The 18,845-nt window shown below is 27.5% G+C and overlaps 1 protein-coding gene across 2 annotated transcripts in view; it reads left to right on the forward strand.

Annotated features, from left to right (window-relative positions):
* LOC107440059 (uncharacterized) overlaps positions 1-18,845 on the forward strand; it is a 78,654-nt gene that overhangs the window by 20,812 nt on the left and 38,997 nt on the right. For both annotated transcript variants that reach the window (XR_015433059.1, XM_087161124.1), the window contains exons 6-11: positions 1,458-1,582; positions 4,538-4,875; positions 6,074-6,325; positions 8,515-8,780; positions 13,477-14,127; positions 17,874-17,993. Coding sequence is in view for 1 of the 2 variants with exons in the window: in XM_087161124.1 (XP_087017250.1) it covers positions 1,458-1,582; positions 4,538-4,875; positions 6,074-6,325; positions 8,515-8,780; positions 13,477-14,127; positions 17,874-17,993 (1,752 nt within the window). In the remaining variant the exon portion in view is untranslated. The remainder of the gene's footprint in view (positions 1-1,457; positions 1,583-4,537; positions 4,876-6,073; positions 6,326-8,514; positions 8,781-13,476; positions 14,128-17,873; positions 17,994-18,845) is intronic.

Genomic DNA, 18,845 nt, shown 5'->3' on the forward strand with positions numbered 1-18,845 from the left:
GACAGCCCCACCGTATATATATATATATATATATATATATATATATATAATATACGGATATACCCATATATATATATATATATATATAATATACGGAGGGGCTGTCTCATTTTTAATTACTCCTAACAAGATTTATGAAAGATTTAAGATTTATGAATATATATGAAAGGTGGGTAAATATAAAAATGAAATAGAAATAATATAGTTAAAAAAGTATATATGATATATTTTACATATAATATATTTTTACAGAAAAAAATATCGCTTGCTCAAAAATTGTTAACTGGGTGAATTTCTTTCAAGAAACCACATGATATAACATTATAAATTATCTGCTTGAAATATAATTTTTGTCTCGAAGAATATTTGTGTTACAATTTTGTATGAATGTAATGTATGCGACTTTAAATTTCAAGAAAAAGGTGAAAGAAAGATAAAAAATCCATTTAGTATAAAAAATTTATGCAAAAAAAAATCTACATTTGACCAAATTATTTTAACGGATAAATGAAATAAACTATTAAATTTGAAAGAAAACTTTTGACGTTTCAGACGCATCTCATTTCTAAGAGAACCAAAAACTATGCTTTTTAACATTAGCTATCAGAATAAATTTGTTTAAAATTTTACAACAAGAATAAATTATTTATATCTTTCAAAAACAATAGAAAACGATTAAAAAAAATCAGTAAAAATTCTTAATAACTCTTTAAATATAAGTTTGTTTTATTATAGAGAAGAAGTTTGTTTTTTCGCAGTGGAAAAAAATTGAAAAAAAAAATTATATTTTAACTTTTTCTCATAATGTGTTACACGTTACAAATAAAGTATGCCAAAATATTCATAACTAAGTCAAAATGTTTGCCCATAACGATGCACGCTGCAACCCCTCTACTTCTCCCTTCTTGGAGAGTGATATATAAATTACAACAAAACGCTTCCCATTCATAAGTGGTTAAAGTAGTTACCTCCCACTGACTAAGTGGGGGGCTGAATTTCTGCAGGAAAGCGCCGGACAGAGAGGAGAATTTTTTCACCTAGTAGCCGCATCCTAAAGGTTAATATGTTAATATTTTTTTGTTGAAAAGGAATGATTTTTGTAATAGAACAGTTTTTTTATATTGATTTATCACAATTTTAAAAAAATAAATAAATAAAAGTGTATAACTTCCAAAATAAAAAATTTGTTTTTGGTCTTAAAAAATAACAAAACTTCAAAATTCAAACTTTATTTAATACTAACTTTTATTGGTTTTGTTTTTGTCAATATCCAATTTATATTTAAGTAATTGGAATTTTGTATTGTATCTTGTATATCAGTTTTCAAGTTAATGAATAGGAAAGCTTTAGTTTTTTCGTTATGATCTGTATTATTTTGTACCCTACAAAAATATCATAAAACTTTGTTTTGTAGCCAATTAATTTAAATTAATAATTTTCATTTGTTTTATAATTAGCGAAATCAAGGAAAAAGTTTGGAAATTTCTCCTAGTGTGGAAGAAAGGCCTTGGAATTCTCCACAACCTGCTTTGTCACCAATTCAAGTTTCAATTCCATCTAGCACTCCTGATTTAATTGGGCAGTAAGCATTGAAATTCTGTCTAAAAAATGTCATTATAATATGTTCTAAAAAGTTGTGTTTTTAATTAGTTGCTTTTAAAATACATTGATTTTTAGTTTTCGTCTTTATATTTCTTTTATTTATATATTTATCTCTTTTGGTAACTAATATGTGATTCATGTCTGTAAAAATTAGTTTTATTTTGAGAAATTTGTGTAAGTTAAATGACATAAAAGACCGTTTCTAAGTTAGATTTTAATGACTTATAGTGAATATAGTGAGGACTTCAAAAGTTTAAAATACAACCAATGCTTGCTATAGCAACTCTTTACATCCAAACAAAAATGTCCTTATATCGTGAAATTGTTACATCATGATTGCGCAAAAATGCTATAAATATTTATCAATGGCGTAAAATTACCAGACTGAACTAGGCTCTGAATCTTAAGGGTCAAACCAATCTTTCTTCATTTAATAGAAATTCAAGATATTTTCATTTAATAGAAATTCAAGTATCTAACTAGGTAACTAATTTAATGTGGTGTAACATCTAAAAAAAATAGGGGATTTTTATAATTGCTTTAATAAATTCAATGTACAAAATATTTTACATGGTAATATAACATTACATATCTGCATTTAAAAGTTCCTTATAGAAAAGTTTTTTTTTTTTCCAAAAATTTTCAGATTGCCTATATACTTTACCTATATACTTTATTGATTTTCATTATTACATAAATAGTTCATTATATTTGTCTTCCGTTATTTCTTCAGGCACGTCATCACAATCTGTTTCACTCATAAATAAACAGTCATCTTCTGATCCGTCCAGATTATTTGAAATGCTGCATTTTTTGAATGATTTTCTAACCATCTCAGGCTTAATTTCATCCCCTGCTTTTAATATCCATTCGCACACTGTTTCCAAACTTGCATGACGCATATGTCTTTTCGAAAAGGTTTTCTCGCCCTCCAACATCCAAGTGGTCCACTGTTTTTTTAAATTGGCTTTAAATGGTTTGTTTAAGCAGACCTCCAATGACTGAACTAATGGTGTCAATCCGCCCAGAATAACTGCCATATCGGTGTTACATTCTTTCAACAATTTTTTTGTATTATCTGTAAGGTGGGATCTAAACATGTCCCACACTGAAAGGCTTTCTGGTTTTCTTACGCAACCAGGACGGATTTGCCAGACACTTTTTACCCACAATTTAACACCATTTTCGTCCATCCAGCCTTTTTCGTGGACTTGAACAAAAATACCTTTTGGAAAATTACATTTGGGAAGAGTATATCTTAAAATTTAGGAAAAGTTTTAGAAATTACGGGTGCGTGTTATAGGCCGGGGCACGTTATGCTCCGGAATATATGGTAAATTAATCTGAGTTGGAGATTAATCTGACTTAGACACTATTTGTTTTGTGTATCTTGCCTCAAGTTTACCACAATATTGCTTAAAATTCATGTTCAATTGTATACAATTAATAAATAAATCTAATAAAATTCTTAAAGAATTCGTAAGATTTTTAAGAATCACGGTAGATGTAAAATATAATATTTTTAATTTGCAAAATGACCGGTGAATGATGTATTAATATTAATAATTGTTACTATATTACTTCATTCTTATACACCTCATTATTTTTTACTTATTTTAATAACTCCGCAAAAAAGTTACTGTTATAAAGATGGAGTTGTTAAAATTTAAAAGATTGGCCGAAACTAAAAAAAACAATCAAATTTATGCGATGTGAGCAATAACCCTTAGAGATAAAAACATAAAAGAAAACACAATAAAAAAAATCAAGATGTCTTTGTAATGGAGTTTCACATACCTGTTGCAGGTTTACCTTGGGATGTCTAAAATGTTGGAAAACAATAATGTTCTTAAAAAGGACACAGAATAAATGAGTTCTGGTTGATCAAACAAATGTTCGTTTTTATTTTTTAACATCAGCAGATGGTTTGTTAAATTGGATTATAGTAGAGCATGACATCGAAGGGGGGACAGCCACAAAAAAAACAACTATAAACATCAACACACTAACTTCTGGCACATGATTGGAAAGGATAGGCCATCAGTGGAGGACTATGGACCGCTTCTTCAAATCACATTTGGCATTTTCATACCAAACTTTCGAGATGTAACCAAACTCATGGAACGCGGGAGTGGGATGCCGCTGGAGTCATCTTTTCAAAAACATCTGCATGGCGAAGAAATAAATTTCATCACGACCGAGTTCGACAGCTCACAAGCACCCATGGGGGGTGTAAGAAAAGGATGTGTAACATCTCCGTCATGTATTCAAACAGACAAAAAAACTCCGTCTCTCCAAAGAGAGGAGGGGGTGAAAATTAAAAATCCCTGTTAAGGGATCGTAAGTTTGTGTTCACAAAAATTTCGAATGCTGCCCGCTCCCAGAAATGGGCGGTATTTAAAGAAATAGCTAGAAGTGGAAGTTAAACTTCCTAAAAAGCCAAAAGAATCTAGCTTCAGGAGCGAACTGAAGTGAGTTGACTAACCCCTTAAATTTAAGCATAATTAAATACTAACGGCGACCGTACAGTAACTAAAAACATGTGTTGACATCAAAGGTCGCCGACAGCTTTTTTCCAAGAAAAGGAGTGTCTGAGGAATGTGCAAGGAACTTCCTGGGGAAAATGTCCTCATTGCGCTAACGCGTTAAGGGGCGAGAAGAAAACGATGAAGACAATAAAAATTGTATCATGAAATTATAAATTAAGCCGAAAAAATAAGTATTTTGATTAACAAAACGGGATATTTAGAAATTAGGCTGTGACTTAATGTCACAGTTACACTAACTAATTGCTAACTACTATCACTATTTATTATAATAATGTTTCCATACTTATAACACGAAGTATTAATTTCAATATGTTTATGCATTCAATTTTAAATTATCATTTGAAGTATTATATTTATCTTCACTATATATATATATATTTTTCCAGACCTCTTGGGTACCCACCGAAGTCCCATAGTCGGAGTATAACAGATATACCTAATGCAGCCATGAGCCCAGGTGGTCACCATCATCCTTATCATTTTCCGCATCCTTATCCATACATGCATCCACCTGTTCATCCTCCTTACTCTCAATCGATGGCTCATTTGAATTGTTCTCAATGCATGTCCGCTTCATGGACAAATCTCATGAGCCCTCACCCATCTCCTTATTTCCATCCCATGCCATGGGGACCTCCTCATGCTGGCATGCCTCAAAATGGAGCTTCACATTCTTCTCATGGGACTTTAAAACATAATCATGGTGATTTAGGAACATATCCTGGTAATTATAAAGTTTATTTGTTTACTTAATTTGCCAGATGGTTGTGTTATAGAATACTTTTGAAACCTTGATGTTTATTAATAGAAAATCAAAAACTGTGATTTAACAGTAATTATTTTTTACTACAGTTGAAATAAGAACAGGGTGCGTAGCATCTTTAAAAAGTGCTTCTTTTTTCAAAAACCCTTAAAGGTGCTTTTTTCATTGGGTGTTTTTAACAAGTGCTTATTTTTTCCTTTACCCTGTTGATTTTTGTTACGTATTAGGCAAAAGGACACTTCATATTATTCTATTCGACGTTTTCGCAATTAATTCACTCTAATCTATTTTGCGTACCGTCAGTCCTTAGCGTATGAAAACACCATTCGTTTTATGATTCAAATTTCATGATTTTTGAGAATTGTCAAAAACTATTCAGAAATTTTTTTTTTGACAAGACGGTTAAATCCGGATAAAACCGTCAATTGTCAAAAACTATACCAAAAGTTTTTTTTTTTTGACATGACGGTTAAATCCGGATAAAAGGGTCAATTGTCAAAAACTTGCGAACCCTGCCTAATTATATTTTTTTATAAGTGCTTAAAAATATTTTTGAGTGCTTGAGAAGTGCTTAAAAGGTGCTTATTTTTTGTTGAAAAATTTGGCTATGCTTCCTGAAGAAATTGAAAACTTTTCTGGAAGAATTAATAGATGTTATTGTTAATGTATATAATTTCATTTATGTTGAACTTTGAGCAATTGCAGGAGTTTAATCACTTAAAAGTAAATAAATAAAAATCAATGATTAAAATAATTACAATCAATTTAAAAAGTAAAAATTTTTTTTATAGATTTTTCAGTTTTATTTATTGCTTTTTTTAGCTTTTATTTTTGAATATTTCAACCAACTCTAGCTAAACAAGCATCTTGATTTAATGAATGAGTAATCTCTGTTCCTACATTTTCTTTATAAACAAGTTACACTTATTAGCGTATTTATCAAAAACTCTTTGTCCGACACGTATTTGAGTGCATTAAGCATCATTTGAAGTATTTATATCATTCCATATTCCATATGAGGCATTTTATTGGTTTTTATTGGTTTATATTTTAAAAATAATGTTTAAATATGTTTAAATACTTTTTTAAAATTTTGTTTGGCTGTATGGATTTTAATTTATTGAATCTAATTTTCATTGAATTCTTTAAAATCTTTTAGATCCTAGTTTTCCTTATCCCTATCCTGGAGGAGTATTTTATCCAAATGGTTTTCCAACTACTGATCCTAATAATACCAAAGATCTACCTCAACAGGCCTCTGGTTCAGCTAAAGTAAGGAGGAGTTCATCAACTTCTAGAAGTCCAAGGCAAGCACAGAGTACTGAAGATCTACCATTGCTTAATAATCCAACCCCAGAAAGCAGCACAAATGAAACGAATGGAATAACTAGAAAAAGTCCTATTGATATTGGTACTAAATACTTTAAATAGTAATTTAGTGTACAGAGAAAGCTTTTTTTTAATACAAAAACCCAATGTGTTTGTTATTATTGTTATAATGTGTTACTATTTAAATTTAATTTTTGCATTATTTCTAAGCATTATGTCTTAATCATAAATTTAAATAATATATTGTTTGCTCTAATCCTCTGAGTATAGAACCCCTGTTTGAATTAGTCTAGAATTAAGTCCTTTATATACTATTTTTCATTTGTACAATTTTTGCATTATTTGTAAACATTATGTCTTAATCATAAATTTAAATAATATATTGTTTGCTCTAATCCTCTGAGCATAGAACCCCTGTTTAAGTTAGTCTAGAATTAAGTCCTTAATATACTATTTTTCCATTGTACAATTTTTGCATTATTTGTGAACATTATGACTTAATCATAAATTTAAATAATATATTGTTTGCTCTAATCCTCTGAGCATAGAACCCCTATTTAAGTTAGTCTAGAATTAAGTCCTTAATATACTACTTTTCCATTGTACAATTTTTGCATTATTTGTAAACATTATGTCTTAATCATAAATTTAAATAATATATTGTTTGCTCTAATCCTCTGAGCATAGAACCCCTGTTTAAGTTAGTCTGGAATTATGTCCTTAATCTACTATTTTTCCATTGTATAACATGACGAAAAACCTTTTTAATGTGCAGTTAATAATCTAGATTAAATAGTGGTAAGTTTTGTGTTGAATGTGTGGAAGATAACAAGTGGAAATGTATTGAATCAAAATATTGAGCCTAATATATTAAAATATTTTAATTGACTTTCTTTGAAAGAATAAAGTAATTTAATTTCCAATTAATTTGACTAAAAAATGTACTAATTGAAGTTTGAAGTTAATTGAAACAGGACAATATATTCTTAAAGATTTGAAAAATATATTCAGCATAACACAAAAACATTTCTCTTAAAAAATCTGATTAAAATAGAGGGTGACAACTAAAATAAATAAATTTTATTTTAGTTCTCCCCTCAACATAGCTGAAATGTAAACTTTAAATTTATTTTATTATGTTTAGTTTATTCCTTTACTGCAAGAAAAGAATATTCTACTTTGGCTTTATAATTTTATGAAAAAATTTTTTTTGTTTATTTTTTATAAAAATGTTTATTTTATAATAATTTCAAGTGACTCATTATTAGTTATATATTGAAACTAAATTAAGCTCGTTTCCAGTGTATCCATATTCAATGATGAATTTCTAAATTTCAGTCAATTTTACACACACCTAAAATATAGTTCGCATATTTCACTATGTTACACACAAATTGTGCCTTTTAAATCATCCATTTTTAGGAACCATTTTAGAATTATTCTAATTTTGTTTTCAGTTGAATGGAGGAGTACCATGTTTCTTTAATTAATTTTAGAATCATTTTCAAACTTCCATTTTTTAAATAAATTTAAGGAGCTTGTGACCTAAATAATGAGCTATTTCTTATGGGTATGTTTCTTACCATTCCATGATATGCTTAATTCTGGACAAACCGTCTTTGGTTAAAGTAAATGCAAACATTAATCAGAGATGATGCATATAATCAGAGATTATTGTGCTCCTGAAAAAATCCAGATTTCCAGATTTTTCGCTAACCGCAATCCAGAAGTCCAAAGTCCAGAAGTTTACAGAAATCATCGATCACACTTATGTATAAAAATTCTTGTATATTTTATTTAAAAATATTATAACTAGAATTTATACGTGGCATCTCTTTCATTTGTAAAAAAATTTTTCTGGTAGAATAATAAATGCGATTAGAGATAAAAGTAAACTAAATACATAATTATTAATTTAAATTATGCTGCATATAATTTATTTAGAATTTCACGTTGTGAAAGTATCAATGATTTAAACTTATAAAGACATAAATTTTTTGAAATGCATCATTTATGATTTTACTCAGGAAATTTTCAGGATTTTTTAATTTGGCTCGCAATTACCCCTGTATAATGTAATGAAATGAAAAATCTCACTAAGATTAATCCTCCAAACAATTAAATTATTTTCACTAAGTTCACTAAGCAACAACATCTGGAAAAATCCATTTTTTGGATTTTTTTGAAGTTCCGACAATTCTCTATTCATTATTTTTTGCTGAAATATCTAATTTTTTGTCTTCTTATCAAGATTTAAATTTTTTTCTTTAGCAAAACTAGCTGATGTTGATGAGGAAAGTAAACCACCAGTTCCACCATCAGAGCCCTGGGGTTGTTTACATTGCACTTTTATAAATCCACCAGGAATATACATTTGTCAAGTATGCTGTAAAACGAGCTACGGAAATAAACCCCCAGGGGATGAAGAAGACATGATCGATTCACCGGCTATAGACAGAAATAGTGAATCACCAATGGAACTTGTAAATATGGATGCAGAAATATCCTCAAAATTTTCTAAACTAAGTGCTCAAAAGGTGATTTGAATGTAACTTCAATATTTTATATTATTTACTAACTTATAAAATCAATATATTTTCTCTGGGAATGTTATTCAATGATGATTGAGCTTATAAATGTTATATTATATTCCTTGTTTACTGTGATCATTAGGATTTTGAATGTAAGGAAATGGACTCCGTAATGGAATATGTTACTTTTATTTACTCTTTTCTACATTAAATTTCATGACAAAGCATGTTAATTTTGTATGCTTGCTGTATGCTTATAAAATAAAATTAAAGAAAAACTGTTCTGATTATGTTATTATTTACTGCTTATTTGATGTTTGTTTATTTTCTTTCAAACAACCATACTCAGATGTAGTTGAAGTTCAGTTCATTTGTTGACTAAATGAAAAATAAATTTTGAAATGAAAAAAAAAAAAAAAAAAAACGATGGCCACAATATATATTTCTATATCTAAGTTCAATCGGTTAATTACTTAGATGATTGAAAATTTTTGCTTTATTTTCTTTATATTTACAATTTTAAATAAAATTGTAAACATGATATTGCTATTTTTTTTAATGTTTACATTGAAGATAAAATAGGGAGAAACATTGTCTCACATTATTAGTCTAACTAATTATTACAGGAATGGAATTGTTTTCCAATCATTTATATTCTATTTATAACGCATCTTTATTCTAAAGCTTATTTAATTTTAAATATTTTATAGTATATTTAATTGTTTTTATTTTAAATGCAAAAACTGTTTTCAAGCAGTTAATCTTTTAATTTACATTGTGCACTGAAATGTTACTTCATAACTGCAAGCTGTGAGATTTTATTTATTTGCTATAGTTTTAATTTTTTTAATTTGTTCTTTTTCATTATTTTAATTATTAAATAAGCTCAGTTTTGATAAATAATATTTTTTACTATTATAGAACTTATATATTTGCTAGTCATCATGTGAGCATTTTGTAACTTTCTGTTTTTTATTTGTTCTTATTTCATTATTTTAATCATTTAAACAAACTCAATTTGGATTTTAAAAAAAATTGTTTTTTTTACTCTTTTGAAATCGTTATTTATTTGTAAGTCTTCATGTCAGCTGTTTTATTTTTTTTTATTGGTTTTTATCAGGTATTAAATTTACATTTATTTGGTACAATTTTAAGTCTTATTTATTTGTTTATTTTCTTATTATTAATTATTAAATAAACACAGTTTTGATAAATAATATTTTTTTACTATTTTGAAACTTATGTATTTGTTAGTCATGATGTTATCATTTTTGAAGCTTAAAGTTTTTTTTTATTTGTTCTTTCTTTATTATTTTAATTGCTAAACAAACTCAATTTAGTTAAAATAGCATATTTTACTTTTTTGAAATTGTTATCTATTTTAAGTCTTGATGTTAGTATTTCTTGCTTGTTACTATCTTCAATATCGATCACTAAAAAGGAATGTGAAGTTTTTTGTTCTGAAACTTGAATTTTTTTTTAATTCTTCGATAAAAAATAACTTTTAAAATGTTTTTTAAAAATTATTTTTAAAGTTTCCTACTGAGCAGTTGCTTGTTTATTTTCTGAATATGCTTCACTTAAATGCTGTTGCTTTTTCAATCAATTTGACATTTCTTAAAAAGAATTTGATTATTTTTATTTTTTAAAAAAATTTATTATTATATATTATTAAAATTTTTCTCATTTTTTATTTCTTCTGCATGGGGTTGTAAATTGATTTATTATACCTTATGTAACTATATTTTATTGAGTTTTTGTTAGTGCATGATTTTCCAGCTTGTTACTTGCTCTAATATATCTGAAGAAAGAAATTTAGAAGTGAGAAAGGAAGAAATATTTTTTATTTTCAGGTGGGTAAAAAGTAAAATTTCACAATTCTGGCATTGTCTTGCCATGCTTTAAATTTTTTGCATTGTAAAAACTTTGTGAAAATACTTAATACATTTTTTGAATAGCTTAGTGGAATAAAAAAATAAAATTTTTTTTTCTCACAATAATAACTAATACTTTATACAATACAATAAATACAATACAATAAATACAATACAATAAATACTTTAGATATTTTTCCAAATCCCATTTAAATTTTATTCCACTATGCCATTTAAATGTTATTCCACTATGATCCATGAATGCTTAATTTTAAAATTAAAGATATGCATTTTGACGTTACTCTTTGCTAACTGTTTAATTTTACCACTTAGTTATATTTGTTTTCTATTACTGAAGCATGGAGCAAGATTGTAGAAACAATTGTGTGTAGTGAAGTTATATTTATTTTTTATCATGAAAAATTCTTTTGTCAAAATTGTAGGAAATATAAGTCACAAAACATTAAACATTTCCTCTTTATGTCTATTGAATATTTTCAGAGTGATTAGCATGCTAACATGTAAATATTGTAATTGTCTTTTCCGTGCATAATTTTAAAATGAGAGTTTTGTAAAATTAGCAAAATGTAAAATTATTTTTCAAATTGGTGTGCCTTCGGTTTTCTAAGTAGTTTTACCCAAAATCATAAGTTAGATAGGTTTTCATTTATTTTTGTTAAAATTATATTTTTAACAATTTTATGTCTGTTTAATGTATGTGCTTTATTTATCATTTGCTACAAATTCTTTAAAAAGCATTATCATCATCTGTTATCCTTATGCAAATAATTATTCAGTTTTTTTGTTAAATTTAGAAGTTAATGCAGATGCTAAAATGTGTTTTTTTTTCAACTATTTCTTTTTTAGTTCTAAAAAAAGGAAACAGCTTTTTTTATAATATATTTTTGCTGCATCTTTTTTTTTTTGTTGCTAATAGTAAGTATGTGAAAAAAAATTTAATTTATTTGTAATTAAGATTTATCATAATTAAACAAATTTCTTAAGTTACTATTTATAGGGATTTTATAGGGTTTTTTTTCAGTAGAAAAACTTAAAATATCAATTTGTTCTGCTAAATAGAATTGAAGTAAAATTATAATCAAGTCGCTTTGGACAGAAATCTTAGGAAAATATTGTGTGTGTTTTAACATATTTTTTTCAGCATCAAGTGATTTAATAGTATAGGTTTGACCATCAAAAAGTTTGCGTTAAATCTTTATCTTATATAGTTTAACTTAATTTCAGTAATGAAATTTCCAGGACAGAAATAATAGTTAAATTATATTATTATTTTAATAATACTGAACTATTTAAGACCAATTATTCTCTTAAATCTCAGATTATAGCTATTAAAATCTTTATTTTTACTGGTTTTGAGCTTTTTTTCTCCCATGTAGTGTATTTCATTGAATATTTTTATTAGTATTGTTATTAAGTTTAAGACCAGGGAATTAAATTAATTGAAATTAATGTTAATAGAACAGTTTATATGAATAAATATGTAACTTTTTATGTTTAATTTTTATTTATTACTGTGTTATGTTCATTTGTGGGTATTTGTCACAGAAAAAAAAGTGTGATTAGTCAAAGTATGTATACTAAGCAAATTGGGATAGATAATTTTATTATATTGGAAGAGTATATATTACACATAATTGTTTCTGTAGATATATTTTGATTTTTGCTATTAACTCTTTGTTATTTGTATGAATGCCAGAATTGTGAATATATTTATAAATAATTTTGTATTTTTCAACACTTCTACCTTTCTTTCAATTTTTTTTTTTTTTTTGCACATTGCATTCTTTACAAAAACATTTTGCATACTATGATTTATATGATATGCCTAGTTTGCCTTTTGATGCAAAAATGAAATCAAAGCATGAGTTAAATTAAGCCATTCTTGTACATTTGATTTGGTTTATAGCATGAAATCAACTAATTAACTTTTTGGTGTTAATTTGAATTTATCTTGTTTGCTCTTTGTAATTTTTTTTGTTTAAAATGCTTTTATTTTGTTCTATTAGGGGCTTTTAATTTACATTTTCTTTCTTTTTATTATTATGCTTGGAGTTGTATTTTATATTTATCTTTTTTGACAAGCATAATGTATGTTAACTCTACCTATTGGTGTAACTAGAACAATAAATAAATGTTCCCGGCATATTTATATGGCAATTATTACATCTGTCTATGTTGGTTTTATACAAATGTGCATAGAAGTAGGTAATTAACTTTACTATAACATAACTCTTTAGTATTCAGTTCTTTAATTTAAAAGCCAGTTGAAATCAACAAAAGATGGTCTTTATTTAACCCATAATTGATTTTTAAATGTTTAAAACAGTTTGTTTAGCATTTTAAAACTTTTTTTTCTCTTTTTTTATTCAGCAATTCCTTTCAATTTCTTACACAAAGCTCTAAAATATTTAAACTTTTTGCTAATTATTAATATACTTTGAAAACGAGTATCATTTGCTTCTTTAAATTGTCTGAAATTTTTCCTGCTTTTATTTTGAATCTTATTTGTGAGCGCTCATATGTGATATAATTTTTGTCAGATGATAAAATCTATACCTTGAACACTTAGAAAGCATTATTATATCTAATATTACTTTATTTACAATATTTAAAATGACATTCATAAATGACAATAATACTTCTCATAAGTATATACAGTTTAAGACTATTGAATGCCTATAAGATTTCAGTCGGCACATTTGTCAATAATTATAAATTAATTATTTTTTGTTTTAGCTAATAATGTCTAATAATGCAATGAATATTTTTTATGACACAATACACATGCTCTGTTCATATTTTTCTAGAATGATGATGATATATGCCAAGACAGTCTTGAAACTAGCCTAGAGAATGAAGAGGCATTCAAGCAATCCGCAGAAACACCAGTGACACCTGATCCTGCTTTGATGCTCACAACTGAAACACAAACTTCCACCACAACGAAATCAACAGATGTTCAGACTCAAAATCTCATCTGCAAGTCAATGGCGTCATCAACAGATTCCATTTTTCCAAGGCACGAAATGTCTGTTCAGACGGAAGTGGAAGAAATACCCAAACACTGTTCTGTGGCAACAGACCCTATGATAAGCTCTCATTCTATTGAATCTCTCATGTCTGGAATGTCTGCACCACCTTATCACAATAGACGAGCTGGTGGCTGGGGCCGAGGAACTAGCTTTAGTACTCAGTCTTTGTACGAGCGTGGCCGCAGTCGTAGCCCCTTGCCACGATCTGCCTCATTATATAATGAATCCCAATCTCTTGGCAGAGATTCTAGTTTACCACCTGAAGATGTGATGCATGGGTTTTCTCATCCTTGGTTAATGACGGATCCCATGTATTACAAACCTCACAATATGCCTGAATATGGAGCAACTCTGACTAAAGAAGATTACTTTGATGGAATGTGGGGATCAATGGATAAGTTAGATAGAAGAATGAAAAACAAAAAGGTAATAATTGATTTTTGTACATTTTTCAAACTCCTCTTAAATTTTCGATTTAGGCAATTCTATAGTTAAATATATTTTTTTTATTTATATTCTCTACTTTAGTATATATTTTCTATTTATATAGAATATAATATAATATATATACGTGAAACCTCTTGGTAAGGGCCACCTGTCGTTCAATTGAAAATTGGCCCTTATGGGGGGTGGCCCTTAAATGGGGGTGACCAGAAAATAAAATGAGGAAATCAAAATTTATGTAGAAAAAAACTGTTTATTAACATTTTAAGTTTTTATACATGTTTAAAAAAATTTTCAATTGAAGTTTTTTACTTTTTACAATTTTTTCGCAAGCAATTTTAGTTTCTAATGATTCCTTAACTCTATGAAACAAATTAGTTAAATTCGCATCAGTTATTAATGCCTTGGATTGGGATATCAGTTTATTTACTTCTATTAGCGTTTCTTGGTTTGATAAATATGGCACGGGGGACTCATTCTCATTATCTGAATCAGACTGAACTCCTGAAAAAATTGAACAAATAAGTTTTAAAAAAATATTGTATTTTTTTAAAACTTAAAACAATAAATATTAATGTTTTACCTGTATCTAAATCATCTATAAATCTTTTCTCCCAATCTTCCGATAAATCATCTTAACATTCTAGCCCATTTTCATATTTATCTGAATTTGGGTCATATTGAATTGCAGCAGCTTTTGAAAGTTCAACCACTTCATTTTCTAAATCAGCTGCATCTATAGTGGCCTCTAAAGCTGTATTGCCTAGCTCGAATTTTTTAAAGCAATTTACAATTGTCTGTCCTTTTACATCTTCCCAGGCGTGTCTAATCCACCGAATGGCATCTAATACTGTTATAGATTGAATGATTTGTGATTATTTTTTATCGCTGTCTATAAGAGAACGGAGTCTTCGCAAAACAAAACGTCGGTATTCTAATTTAAAACAGCGTATAACTCCTTGGTCTAGAGGTTGAATTTCAGACGTAGTATTTGGAGGCAAGAATTGAAGCTTTACACTTTTCAAGTTTTCGTAAAATGAGTGACATGGTGCATTATCCAAAAAAAGAATCACGCCTTGATTTGTAATTTTGTTGTCAAAACTAATCAACCAATATTTAAATATTTCCATGGTCATCCATGCCTTCTTATTATGATGATATTTTACTCCCATTTGTGATAAATCTTTACCTTTAAAACAACGAGGTTTCTTGGAGTACCAAATGACGATGGGCTTTTCCTTTTCACCAGCAGCATTAGCACAAAAACACACAGTGAGCCTCTATTTAGCTTATTTTCCTACTTTGGCCTCTTCTGCTTTCTCAACTAAACTTTTGGTAGGTAAGGCACGGAAAAAAAGTCCTGTCTCATTTAAGTTATAAACATCACGATCTTCATAGCCTGCCAGAATGATTGGAAGCCTTGATTTCCAGTCTTGACACAAATCTTTATCAGCATTAGCTGAACCACCGCATAATGTTTTAATAACAATATTGTTTCTATTACAAAACTTATTTACCATCCGTTGCTTGCACAAAAGTCTTCTACACCAAGTGATTCTGCAATCTGAATGGCTTTTTCTTTCACTAAAGTACCACTTAATGGGATGTTTTTAGTCCTAGCACATCTGAACCACTGAATTACAGCTTCATTTATATCACAGAACTTTTCATTTCTCTTTCTCTTTATCCCACGATTTTTAAAATCTTCATATTTTTTCAGTAAGCTCTCTTTGTTTTTAACAACATTGTTTATTTGATTCTTGCTGCAATTAAACTGTGAAGCCAATTTTCTTGCAGATGTTCATTGATCATGATAATTAAGAACTTTGATTTTATCACTCAAATCCAAATGTAATCTTTTGCTTGATTTAGGTGCCATGATTTTTAATTTTACTTGTGCCTGAGCATAAAATTTCTAGTGTAAAAAACTGTGCTTCAATATGCCTTCACACTTATAGTAAATGAGGACTCTAGTTTCTTACTATCAAAAGAGTACAAAGGCTTAAACCTGTTATCCTTTGTGCACCCACAACAAAAGGTCAAGTTCCTCCCCCAATGCTCAACATTTTTCAGCATAAAAGGGAAGTTGAAAGGTCAAACAGAGTGTGATGAACACCTGTTTTCTCACTTATGGAAAAGCTTCTGAGTCTTCATTGTGTTAAGTCCTCCCCCTACCCCCCCCCTTCTTTCTTGAAAGTGCAGGTGTTTGGAATTCCTGAACTCTTATCTTTTAGTTAAAGAATTGGACATACCTGTTTAGATTTATGGCCTTTATGAGAAGAAAAATGTAAAAAAATGGCTTTTTTGAGAAATTTATAAAAAAATGGCCTTTATTGAAGGTAGTGAGGAAAATGTGGCCCTATAAAGGGAGGAAAATTAACGTTATGTCTGTGCGGAAAATTTTCGTTTCTCAAAATATTGGCCCTTAATAGAGGTGGCCCTTAAATAGAGGTGGCCTTTAGGAGAAGTTTCACTTTATATTCTATTCTATTCATATAGAATAGAATAGAATATAAATAGAAGATATATACTTTAGTATATATTTTTATTTATATTCTATTCTTAGGTATATATTTTCTATTTATAATCTATTCATATGTATATATTTTAGAATATAAATAGAAAATATCTACTTTAGTATATATTTTCTATTTATATTCTTCTCTTAGGTATATTTTTTCTGTTTATATTCTATTCATAAGTATATATTTTCTATTTATGTTCTATTCTTAATTTACATTTTTTATGTACATTCTATTCTTAAAAATATATATTTTCTATTTATATTCTACTCTTAAGTATATATTTTCTATTTATATTGTTCTTAATTGTTATTATTCTTATATTGTTATTATTCTTAAGTTTCTTATAGATAATTTTATATCCTATTTATTTTACATTTTCTATTTATATTCTATTATAAGTATATATTTCCTATTTATATACTATTTTTAATTATATCTTTCCTATTCTTAAAACTTTATTTTTTCTATTTTGTCTATTTATATTCTACGCTTAAGTATACCTTTTCTATTTATATTGCTTTCTTAAGTTTTTAATTTTTTTAAAAGTTTATATTATTTTTAAAGTAAATTACGGAAGTATTTAATTAAAAGTATGCACTGCTGCCTTATTAGAAACAGTTCTATATATACATAAAATATCTTATATTTATGACTATAATTTTAATTCATAAACTTCGTAAAAAAATTTACCAGTTACAAGTCTGAACTAATAACATTGAAATGTGTTATTTTTATACATTTGTGAATATATAATTTTAAATATTTTATCTTATTTTCTCACTTGAAATTTATTACTTAATTAGATCAATCTGGAGTCATTTTGTAGGAGTAGAATTTAGGTCTTTAAACAGAATCTTTACTAATTATTTCTTTGTACATGAAATATTTTACTTAACTATATTAACTACTTGTTGATTTAAAAAAAATGTGTGATGCAATTTTTTTTATAAAAATTTTTTTCAAACTATCACTGCTATTTATAAAATAGTTATAATATTTACATTAAATCTGAAATGTTAGTTACTAGCCCATTGTGCAGATCTAGTGTGATGTAAATAAATACCTAAATTCCTACCTACTGCTCTAAATAGGTACAAATATGCTATGCTTATTACAGCATGGCGGTTCTTATCCATATAAATTTATTGAAATTAATAATGTTTTTTCATCATTTTTATCCATATTATTCACATTGTTTTTTAGGGTAAGAAACTAGAAGTCCATCCAAAACAAAAGTTTCATAGAAGTCTTGATGATTTAAAAAGTGATAAAGTTCCAGATGTTATTCACACTCAAGAGTTACAATTTTTACACACTGTAAAGGTAATCATACTTACACTTAAAATTTACAATTTTACAATTATTTCATTTGTATTGTTAATTGTACTTTTAATATAGCCAATAATGCAATTTTCAATCTGTTCTTTTTAAAAGGAAATAGAGAACTGATTTAAAAGTAAAATCAGTTTTTTTAGAGTCGCCTTTCTCAGTTGTTTTTAATTGTAATTTCAATCCCGTTTTTGTTTTCTCTCGCTTAAATATTAATTTAAGACACCTAATATGTAGACTTTTTAGACTTTAATTTTTGACAAGGATTCCAAAAAATTATATGAAGGATTTACTCTGGATTATACATTGTATACAGGTTTTGCCCTTATATATAAATAATAATGAAAATATAAAAAATGAAATATTGAAAATATAAAATAAAAATCAGTCCTATAATATCTGTATAAATACCACCTCCACCGCATTGATATTTTTACGAGTCCGTATTGCCCACTCTGTAGGAAATTCGAAGTAATGGATAGGAAGTACTTGATGGGATGTTCGGCTATACACGGAGACTCCGAAGTGAACAGATATTGGAGTGCTAGGCATCTGCTAATGAGTCATTGACTTTTTTCTCTTATCTAGGTTTATTCTTCTTGTTAAGAGTTTCTCAATTTCTGCCATTGGAAATAAAAAATAAAAAAAAATATCTGTATAAATTACTATATAGAGAAATAATCAGTAATTGAGAAATAATTAGTAATAGAAAAATAATAATATATAAATCAGTAATAGTAACAGAGAAAATATCTATGTAAATCAGTAATGTATAAATATTTACTGATTTAATGTCTCATTATCTTATTTAAGCTGCTTTAAATTTATTATTTATTTGTTACTCTC

The sequence above is a fragment of the Parasteatoda tepidariorum genome, chromosome 4 (genome assembly GCF_982258835.1).
Source record: "Parasteatoda tepidariorum strain Cologne lab strain chromosome 4, Ptep-v5.0, whole genome shotgun sequence".
Classification (NCBI taxonomy): domain Eukaryota; kingdom Metazoa; phylum Arthropoda; class Arachnida; order Araneae; family Theridiidae; genus Parasteatoda; species Parasteatoda tepidariorum.